The following is an 11,612-nucleotide window of genomic DNA, read 5'->3' on the forward strand; positions in this document are numbered from 1 at the left end:
TTGGGAACTCTAGACCTTGTTCAGTGTTTGGAAACACTGCTGCTTCGCCTGGGGCATATATTGTGAATGCAAGCAGCGTAGTGATTAATCACTATAATAATGGTGTCGGTGGTGTTGAAGCGTCTCTTTCGACCGGACCTTCTCAGCTCCCCGGGACTTATTACCCGGTTTCCAAAAAGATAAAGCCTGCGCCTGTTGCGCCTGTTGCCCCCGTTGCCCCTCCGGCATCTATTTCTCCTGGAGTGTCAATCGCACTTCGTTATCTTGGGGATTTGATTGGGCGTTCCCCCAATCCAGAGGCCCTTTTAACCTTGGTCCAGGAATGGCTGAGGAGGGTTGTTGTTTCTGATACACTTGGTGGTGGTGAAGGATCGAACGCTAATCCTGCGAACAGCTCACAAAGTCAGGTGAGTCAGGAACTGGATTTCCTCCTCTGGTGTGTTCTGTGAATCATCACACAGTGATGATGAGGGCATTCTTCTTGTGTTTTTTGTGGATCTAGTGATGAATCCAGAATCCATGGGGTCTGTATGGACAGTTTCACTTGCTAGAGGAGGTCAGGTTACTAGCACCGGTGTGGGGTTAGAGTTGATAACTCAACCACCATGGTGTGAATGGCTAGTGATAACTTGCTCAAACAGATTTGCCAGAAGAAGAAAAATTAAAAATAGAAGGTTTTATGGCATCTAAATTTTGGAATGGCAACTCTGTTGAAAAATTAAACTCTGCCCTAAAAGGGTGGAGAGTATCTGGATTTGATAACTTTGACTTCGTTTGAATGTGGATATAGTCGAGGTGCATGTTGAAGCCTTTTTGCTAAAACAAGCCTGGCAAGGTTTATTAGGACCATATATTTTTCTCTCTTTGATGATCTGAGCTCAAGACCCAAGACAGGAAGGGGTCTGGAACGTGGAATGTGGAATAATAGTATCATCTCAGTGTCCCAGCTTCTAAGACAGAATTTCATGCGGAGCCCCATGGGCAGGGAAGGAGCTCCCTTCGGGTTGGGGGGCCATGCAGCTCAATCTTTTTCAAAATCTCTGTTTTTCCTTCTAATTTTTTTATTTATTTTTTTTAACTCTTTTAAGGCTCTTTTTATGTGTGAAATCCCATTGCTTGGCCCTCCCAGTCTGAGAAGATCTTTACTTGGTGAAGATAATGGGTAGAAAGGTCATTATTATTTATATTTTTTTATAAAAATTAGTATAGATTTTAAATTAGTATCAAACAGTTTTTCTTAATATATTAATAGCAGAAATTTATAATTATTTTTTATCTTTCATTCTTTCTCAATGTTAAATCTTGACAGTTGACACCACCTTTAAAAATGGTTAATGGCTAATTTTTATTTTTGTTTTTGTTTTTGCTTTAATGCTTGTGTTAAGGGAATTATTTGCCGTTCCAGTCCTGTGCATTAGATGCGCAATACCATCGAACAAGATAAAGAGGGATCCAGAAATTTCGTAAGATTGAAGCTTTTTCGGGGAATCCCATCATCCGGTTTTCCAAAAGAACTCAATGAACCCTCTTCCAGGCCATTGTTGTAGACTCTGTTCACAATAAATAATGGGATGGCACATCCATTGACTAATTATTTCCATTCATTCATTTTTATTTTTTTGGGGGTTGTTTCCGTTCACTTTTATCTGGCAATAGGCACCATCCCTATCTCCCCTAGTCAAGACTCTTGGCAATGCCTTCTCACTAAAATGGGTGTTTTTTAAACCGAGAAGGGAGCTCTATCTCTCCTCCCTGACTTCTGTGTGAATCCTACAACTAAGAAACGGTGGCGGTTCTTTTTGTATCTCAAATGCTGCCAAGGCATAAAATCTTCTTTTGAAGACTTTTAAATTGTGGTCTTCTGGTGGCTTACTCTCTTGGTCCGTGGTGCCAAGTGAACCTAGTTTGCATTTTCTTGTAACAAAGAGACTGAGTCAATATTCTATCTATTTTTTATTGTGACTGGGTTAACCACCTTTGGTTCACTAGACTGCTTGGGGTCCATCATGAATGGGTTCCGAATGCATGACCCGATTAATCGTTGTGCTTTTGTGTGCTTCTTATAACTGGGTCATAAAAACTTTAACCTGGATTTTTGTATTATGGCTACAACTTCATATGTAGTTGGGGTTGCTAGGAATGCGTCTCATTCTAAATCAAACAAATTCAACCGCAATGGTTACTTTGGAATCATTTACATTATACTTGTTTGATTATTGCAGGAACTACCCGGCAATGGTGTTTTACCATCCTAAAAGATGGAAGCTGTTCGGTGACATCCCTGGGAGAAACGTTTTCGCTCAACCTTTGGAAGTGTTCTCATGTTAAATGGGTTGTCTCTGCCTAAATATCTCCTTAAGGCCAATACTATAATTAATGGCCGTGCATGGTTTAATTTAACTCTCAAACTTGGTAGAGAGACTCTATGTCATTCTGTAATAATGCTAACTTTGTGGATTTGCTCTTAGAAGAGTTAAATTTGCTATCAAACTACTAAGGTATGGATCCAAGGATAGGATGTAGTAGTTGTTGTGTTCTTTGTTTTTGGTTCATCAAAAAGAAGAAAAAAGTGATAACTTGTCTTTTCTAATGAAATTTGCTACTCTTCGCCAGTATACCTTCCTTGTGTCCTCTAAAAAGAAGACTTAAAGAGTAGGTTTATAGCATCATAACTCTTAATGGTTAGATATACAAATGAAAACACAAAGGAAACCATGTAATGTAATGGATAAAACTAAATTTTTTTTTGGACGATTCTTGTAGCTCTAGGTTAGGAAATAGCTTCTCAAAAAAAATTGTTGTGGTAAAGCAGTATAAGACAATTGCGAACGCTGGCAAAGCCTCATTGAGTATAACAAATTAGCCACCCAAGTAGTTAAAATAGTGTCTTCCAATAGTGTCTTCCTTCTTTTTGACATTTCAGCCTTGACTGTTGAGTTTGCCTCTTGCGACCCAGAGTTGTTTGTACATTTTTTGTGTTTATCTGTTGCAACGCAAATGTTTAGTCTTTGTTCAATGGAGAAGATAAAAAGTGACCAAGATATCGATGATTTAGGTTTACAAAAAAAATATATATATATCGATGATTTGATGGGCTTAAAACAGGCTTGACAGCTCAGCGCATTAATGACACTAATCAAAGCAAAATCTTAGAATCTGGATCTTCTCCTCGTCGAGGGAGCACAGAGTGCTCCCTCGTCGAAGGAGCACAGAGTACTCCCTCATGGCTTCCTGACCACGAACAGCAGTGGGTCCCACTAGTGGAAAAAAAATTATTTTTTCAAAAAGTAATTTTTCACCGTAAGCCCCACTAATGTTTGTGGTCAAGAAGTGGGGGATTACGATCCGGACTCAAAATCCTAATATCCCAAACCCGCCACACACTCTTTTTTCATCATCCCTTCTTATTGGTTGGTCGTAGAGCCATAGAGTTATTATGACATCTGTACCTGAACTATATATTGTTATAACTAAATAATAAATTAACTTCTGAATCAACTCTATTTATCTTTTTAGTAATTCTCATTACTCCCTTCCAATTGGTGCTTCCGGCTATATATATATATATATATAACTCAAGCCTTTTCTCAAACTTGGTCGACTCGTTTTCTCGCTTCTTCCCTTGCCTTTCCAGTTTCTGTCTCTGGTTTTCCACTCTCTTGACAATCGTTGCGGTTTTGTGCTCGATCAGCAAGGTTAGGTTCCTAAACGAGGCTTCTTTTTCTTTTCTTTTTTTCTTACTGGTTTTGATCAACGAGGTTCTCTGTGGTCGATCGATGAGGTTTTCTCGCTGTTCCTTCTACCGTGCATGATCAACGGGGTTCCTTCATTGTGTTTGATCAATGTGGCTCCTTGTGTTTGATCACCGAAGTTCCTAAGAGGTTCCTTGTGTTTGATCACTGAGGTTTCTAACGAAATTGCTTGTGTTCGCACAAGAGGTTTTCGACAGGTTCCTTGCGTTTGGTATACAAGGTTCGACGAGTGATCATCGAGGTTTCTAACGAGGTTGTTTGTGTTTGCACAAGAGATTTTCGACAGGTTGCTTGTGTTTAATCAACGAGGTTCCATGAGTAGGTTCTTGTGTTTGATCACCGACGTTTCTAACAAGTTTGCTTGTGTTTGCACAAGAGGTTTTCAACAGGTTCCCTGTGTTTGATCAAGTGAGTTTCCTTATTTTTCTCCTCCTCTTCCCCCACTGCTTCTGACACTCTCCTTTTTTGTCTAAACCTTTCACTTCCTTAGCATGTATCATTTCAGGTGTATGATGTCTAGCAGACTGCCGAAGGAGGTTGCTCCGGTGGAGGAAAATCATGGTGCCTCTTCAACAAATGTTGGCGACTCTACGCCCCTCGAACACTGGTTCGCGTGGGGCATATATTGCTAATGCGAGCTGCGTGTTGATTAATCGCCACCACTTTTATCCTAATGGTTCTGCTTTTGTTGGTGGTGGTGGTGGTGGTGGTGGTGGTGTAGCAGCGTCTCATTCGACGAGACCTGCTCAGATCCCCAGGGCTCGGTACCCGGTTTCGAGAAAGAGAAAGCTTGCATCTCCCGATCTGTTTCTCCTGGAGTGTGTGAGTTGTTTGAGGCCTTTCGTCGTTTTTTTGGCGATTTGCTTTGGCGTTCCTCCGATCCGGAGGCCCTCCTTGTCTTCTGTCGGCATTGGCTTAGGAGTGTTTCTGTTTCTGACATACTTCGTGAAGGATCTAATGCTGCTGTAACCGTGAACAGCTCCCCAAGTCAGGTAAGTCAGGAAGTGGATCCCTCTGGTGTGTTCTGTGAATCACGCAATGATGAATCCGCCTGCGACAGTAAGAAATCCTAGACGAGGCAATCTTATCTCATCTCAATGGATTCTAATCCATTCTTCTTGTGTTTTCTGTAGAACTAGTGATGAATCCATGGGTTCTGGATGGACGGTTTTACTTTGCGGTTTGTAGAGGAGATTACTAGCAAGTAGAGTTGACAACTAAACACCATATAAATAGCGTTAGTTATTTTGCTTACTTGGTGATAATCAAGTGAGAACTTGTTTTTTCTAATGAAATCTACTTCTTGCTCTTGTGATTCAGGAGCCTTTGATAAGAACTCAAAATTTTTGAATTTATTACTCTGTCTTGTCCAAGAATTTCAACAGAGAGAGAGAGAGAGAAGTATATCTCAATATTTGCATCTCCTGGCTGGGATGATAGTTTTCAACTTCAACATCCCTTCTGGAGGAGAGCAATACAAGGTAGAGCTTGGAAAATTGCCAAGTGAAATAACTGTACAAAGATCTATAGCCTATACAAGAAAAAGAAAATTGATACCCAGAACTCCAGAAGAACAATGAGATTAATAAAATGAGACTAGAACTAAAAACACTTGTTTTCCATGCCAAATGGTTCATGAAATCCTCGCAAGTTAAATGCTAGTAAAGTTGTATAATGACCGCTGGAGTCCAACTGGAGATGAGAAGCTATTGACAGGAAATAACCACATCTGGAAACCAATCTTCCCTACAGAACGAAAAGGTAAAGTCATACATAAAAATATGCATAAAATAGCCAAAACCAGAATGAAAATAATTCTAATAAATCTTTTCAAATGGAGAACATTACCAATTAAGTATTCAAATTGAAATTGCAAGGTCGAAATACAGAATAATAGGGCAAGGTTCTCGCTCTGTGGCACCCAGAAAGGCTTCTAGCAGCAGGGCTTTTTCCCCACGCACAGATTTTGAAGTTTCAGATTTTGTGTTCTACCCAGGACATCATATCATTCTGAGGTTCATTTTCAGCCCAATCCACCATTACCAATGGCAGCAAAATACTTAGAAAACCCCACATTTTTCTGAAGAACTAGCACCATTAGAAGATGGGGAGGGGGAAAGGGAGAAAGGAAAAGAAAACCTTCTACAGGGTTGGCCACACGGTTGAGATAAACCATCAAATTAGCATATAACTGTCTATAGGATTACCCATCTAAGCCACCTATCAGAATAACAAAAAGGGCCCAGCAGCTGAAGCCACTCACACGGCACAGTAACAAGATTGCTTTCTAATAATTCATCCAAAAAAAAAAAAAGATTGCTTTCTAATTGATCTCAAATGCAATGGACTTACTTTGGTCCTTTAGATGGATTTATTGCTAATAATGAGGCTTTAAATGAGTGGTGCAACTGTCTCCAAATTTTCTTTCATGATCCACCCATGAGGATAGAAAGGATAGAAAGGATGGGATGCTTCCAGATGAAGTTCCCAAACCATGATTCTTGAGCAGCCGCCCTCGCCTAAACCTTCCATTTGGCTTTCATCCTCCACAACTTGTTCAATGAACGAACTCACCTGCAAATGCAAATATCAACCTGAATGAGCATGCAAGTAAGACTACAGATCAACATTGATGAGAAAGAATAGACTAACTTGGACTTCTTCATTGACTGTATTAAGCTGCCTAATGGGTTCAAGAGTGATCCGGTGCCATCTGTTTGGGTCCCAAAGTATAGTACTATTGAAGGCAAAGCCTGGCATTTCAGAATGGAATTTCCTGTTTCTTCTCATTCTGTGCCATCCAATAACTTGACTGCCATTACAGACAGGGCCCTCTATTACTGCATTACTTCTGTTTGCTGACAATAAGGCAACTGGCCAAGTTCCAAAACGTCTGCAATTCAAAACAAAAGGTGGTGATCATAACCATGTTAGAGCTTACCTTCAAAAAATATAGATGTTCGAAAGCTCCAATAGATTATTAACATATATTTTGTGGTAACTTGAAACAGTGCAATAGATCGCATGGTTATGATCACACAAGCTAAGACACATTTAATGTGAAAAGAAAAACCCAAGATCAGAGCAAGAACTTTCAGATGTCGAGAAGACAAACAATTATCTGATGGATATTATCACTCGATCTGAGACACTTTAGGCCAAAAAACGTTCCACGCAGACAGTAACACTTAATATGGCTCAAGGATCCCATGCCTTTTCCCCCTAGTTACATGACATATGAATTAAACCTGACTTCTTTTTCTGGAAAGAAGCACTAGTTGAAACATCAACTAGTTGGAACATCAACTACTAGTTAAAGAATGCCATAAATAATCTCATATGCTTAGAGATTTATTATAACCATTATCAGGATGCAATATTAATTTTTAGGTTGAGGACAATTGTTTTATTTAATTGCATTATGAAGTTGGAAGATTCTCAATTTAACTAGTATATATGAAAGCATGCAGCACATAGCAATATGTATGTATATCTGTCAAAATGTAAGTAAACGATCAAAAAAGTTCATCATATATAAATGATCTTTCTAATCAACCACCAAAAGTTCAGACTTGACATCACTTAAACAAAATTAGAAAGAGAAAATCAAGAATAATTGAAGGCACTTAACAGAAGCATATTCAGGAAAGAAAAAAAAGTACCTGATTTTCCTCATTTGATTAAAAAGATTCATGGAATACACATTAGCATCATCAGCAAAGTACACGATCCCATTGAGACGGTGTGTTTCAATATGAGATAATGCCACATTTCTTTGATGAACATGTCTATCTCTTACACTGGTTAAGTTATTGTGGCACACAAGATGCCTATACATAACACCTGCTTTCCTTAAGATGTCAGCTGTCTCAGTAGATTGGGAGAATGTCTCCACGACAATCCAGAGTAGAGGAGGAGGGACCAATCTTAGTGTCTGCACTAGACGATTCAAGTAATAGGCTTGCAATGGCCGAACATAAGTCGGTGTCACAATTATCAAAAGCTTCCTGTTAGGAAGATCAGAATCTTGAAAAGGAAACTGGGTATCAGGCTTACCATCAGAATTTCCAATCAGCAGCTCCTGTTTCACTCCCCTAGTCTCTAATCTGGCATTGTCCTTGGCTCTTCTACTCTCAATATAAGGTCCCTTGTTCAAGGTACCTTCATAATGATGAACATCTCTATTAGGAACAATGACCTCAAAGGAGAATGCCTGCTTCTTGGACCCAAGATTTGTTGAGACGTTCTTTGGGATAAATAAGGCCAAACCAACAAAAGCTCCAAGCATAAAGCAAATAAAGAAATGGAAGAAAGCCCTTAGCCATAGTTGCCCCTTTAATTTTGACCTCCCCAAGGGCCGATTTCTTTGTGGGAGAATGCTATGAAGAGCATCTTGAAGTCTATAAGTAACCGAATAGGAATCCATCGAAACAGACTCTTGACGATAAAGATCCTCCCAATGCTAACTTGGACAAGGGAGAAGCCACTGAATGCTAATCCCCAGTCTGCATAGCACCAACCCGTGGCACTGGAGACAAAGTTCTTCTAACTGAAGCCATTAAAACCAGAACCCAGATTGAAGCTTTTACCCACAAAATCAAACAGCACTGAAATAGGCAACACCTGCAAATTGAAGATAACTCCGCTTCTCTTTCCGGTCTGAAAGGTGGAAAATATCCCCAATTTGTTCAGAAGGGGAAATAAGCACTTTAAAAACATGGAGAGATGAGAGATTACAATATGTTAATCAGTTTATGGCAAGATCTGCAATAGGTTAGCCTCATTAATGTCCCGTGATTTTCTCAATGAATTAACCTGCGCATCTGCATCTTCTCCTGAATGCCTGGAACATTTCCATGGATAGGAACTCTCTTTCCAACTTCCAATATGGGAGTCTCTGGAACCGTTGGAACACCCCCAACTGAATGCAACCTCAAGTAACACATCTGGACCCAAAAAATGTAACATTTCAAACTCAGTATTGATTCCTTTTAAAAGGATAAAGACAGAAAGAAAGAATGCAAGTCTTCTCCAGTCTCCACACAGTGGCTAAGCATTCTTTCGCATTGAAGCACAAACACACCATTTGGAATGGCACAAACACACCATTTGGAATGGCACAAACCCTTTCTGTACAGCTAGCTATACTGGAACAATATTTCCTCCGACAAAAATAAAATTAATAATCCACTTCATACCCAGATGAGGATTTAACTCAGTACTGGCTTAAATTTGAAGCAATAGGAACCCAAGTGAGAACGCTTTATCCTATCCCCACAAAATAGTGAAATCAAACAGAATAGCCATGGAGAAAGAAGAAAAATGCAGACAAAGAACAAATGAGATTCTAGAGACAAAACATGATATTGACCGGGGTGTACAAAAATTTAAATTTCCAGCTCAAATGAAGTGGGAGTGTACCTTAGCGAGGAATAGGTGATGGGTCTTCTTCGTTGTTAAAAGAAACGGAAGCACAAGATCCGTTGGTCAGCCATTAAACAAAAATCTTCGAGGTTACCTTTTCAGGGCTATAAACAAGGAAAGCACTGAAACTTTAAGACGGAGAACATTCGCTGAGAACTGCGGAAACCAAACAGTGAGTCTGGATTCGGAAGTGGGTAGGCAGGGGTTTTTGGTTGAAGAAAATTTACGGAAAAAATTAAAGTTTTAAAATCCAAAAGAGATAGGAAGACATGGGTTTCTTTTGTTTTTGGTAGAAAGCAACCAGAAACACTAAAAAGAAGCAGAAACCGTCCAAAATTTGAGAAATTGAAGAGAGTATAAATTTTGTCCTTTACAATATGACTGTGACAATACACTTGCCCAGCCGCCCACGTATCTTATGCAAATGCAAGGCAAGGAAACTATTTCATTCAATTTTGAAAAGGAAAGTTTTTCTTGGCATGCCGCCATGGTGAAGTAGGAAATTTTTGGGTTCATGAAGACAGTATTTGGTGGATACAAAGAAAAAATGAGTGAAATTCTACTAGGATTATATCTAAGTTCAATTTGTATGGATGAAGTTGAATTAAATTTAAGTATTCTTTTTTAATTTTTTGAATAAAATTTTTTATATATTGGGTATGGGGTATTACATAATATTTTTTGGATATAAGGTTTATTCAGGCTAGCTTGCATGCACCACGATTACATCCTTAAGGGAGCTTTTATATAATTAATACCGTCGAATGGGTGCAAACCCAAGATCTCCCCTAGGGAAGTTGGGCCTTTAACCGCTTTACTAATCCATCATTGGCAGCCTCTTCACTAATAAGTGTTGGTATTACAAACTGAACAACTCTGTGATGGTACATTTCAAACATTGTTATCTACAAATAAAGTTCAACTTCTTAATCATTATAAATGGTTGAAAAATTTTATTACTAAAAAAATAACGATAATAGAAATTGAAATCTATATTCATGCCATTCTTTTTATGTTATTGTTAAAAAAAAAACCTAATTAGAAATAAAATTACTTAACCATATGAAGAAGAAATGAAGAAAAAAAAATTGTTAAGTATGTATTGCCCAAAGATACTAAACTAAAAATGTTAAGTTTTCTTTCACCGGATAGTAAAGAGAAACTTATTCCGAAAAAACAATCTATTCATAATGAAATAGTAATACAAAGATGGATAACATTGATTAGTGTCATTTTGGTTATTAGTACTTGTTTTCTGCAATGAAAGTGTTGTGTGATGTGCATGTGTAGAATGTAGAATTTGAAATCAATTGTAGGAATTAAGAAGGTAAGATTTGATATTTTTTCCATACATTTGATACATTAGAACAAATATATATTTTAGATAGATATATGAACATACATATTTGTATACACTATACTTGCATCATAGTGCACCAACGAGATTTATTGTCCATCCTATACTCATTTTATGTGCTTGAACTCTTAAAAAGTCTCTATTTATCAACAAAAAAAAAAAAAACTAATGCAATGGGTAGCATTTCTTTTCATAAATTGATAAACTATAAGAGTTCTTTAAAGTTATCCATTTGGATAATCTCATTGTAGTTTATTTTAAACTCTTAGACTACATCTTCAAGGGTAGTTTTTTACATATAATTCAAATATAAAGCTAGGTTTTGTCCGTAGTCTTTAAGAAAATTTGAACTCTTGATCTTATATTATGAAACATTAGTCATTTATCAACTGAACACCCCCCCAGGTTTTCTTTCTCTTCCATTATTTCCTGTATTGAGCACACCTTTCTCGTCTTAACATTATCTTTTTTGGTAGAACCCTTCTTAGCATTATCACATTAGATAAGTTTGAATATTTTGAGACTCAATAATATTACATGAATAGATAATGTCACACTCATCATAATACTCAAAATCTCAACACTCTCTCCTCCCCGGCTGTTTGTAATATATTCTTTCCATCTAAGAAAATGAATGTCACATTCGAGACAGCTAAAAGCTTCACAATAATGTTATCTTTAACAAAGATTTTTATTATTTTAGGCTTATAATAGATAATTTAATTTATTAGTAAACAAAAGAGACAAAAGAATCTTTTGGAAAAGATAATCTCAAAATCAATTCTTCTAATAATAAAAAAAGATGTTTACAAATTTGTATATAATCCACCTAAAAACAAATTGACTATAATAGACATGACAAGAAGAAAGTGATAAATCCGAGTTCTAATATGGAAAGGTTACCAGAAAATGTTGAAAGAACCTTGCTAACTACCAACTGAATTGTAAAACTAGGATTTTATCTCTATTTAATAGTTTTCTCATTTGTAAAAGATTTGGTGAAACTGTTTAGCACAAAATCCAAATGATTAGATTGTTTTCTCCGCCTTTTTGTCGATGATTAGGTTGTTTGTCTAGAG

The 11,612-nt window shown here is 37.7% G+C and overlaps 1 protein-coding gene across 1 annotated transcript; it reads right to left on the reverse strand.

Moving 5' to 3' along the window:
* Positions 1-5,022: 5,022 nt before the first annotated feature.
* LOC149006493 (putative beta-1,4-xylosyltransferase IRX9H) lies at positions 5,023-9,485 on the reverse strand. Its single transcript, XM_089166662.1, has 5 exons — positions 9,174-9,485; positions 7,415-8,698; positions 6,405-6,645; positions 6,105-6,326; positions 5,023-5,498 (listed from the first exon to the last, which is right to left on the reverse strand). Exons 2-4 carry the CDS (start codon positions 8,176-8,178, stop codon positions 6,144-6,146), a joined length of 1,188 nt encoding a protein of 395 aa, XP_089022788.1. The 5' UTR covers positions 8,179-8,698; positions 9,174-9,485; the 3' UTR covers positions 5,023-5,498; positions 6,105-6,143.
* Positions 9,486-11,612: the final 2,127 nt, after the last annotated feature.

The sequence above is a fragment of the Hakea prostrata genome, chromosome 8 (genome assembly GCF_041222555.1).
Source record: "Hakea prostrata isolate BN-2017 chromosome 8, UWA_Hpros_2, whole genome shotgun sequence".
Taxonomy (NCBI): Eukaryota; Viridiplantae; Streptophyta; class Magnoliopsida; order Proteales; family Proteaceae; genus Hakea; species Hakea prostrata.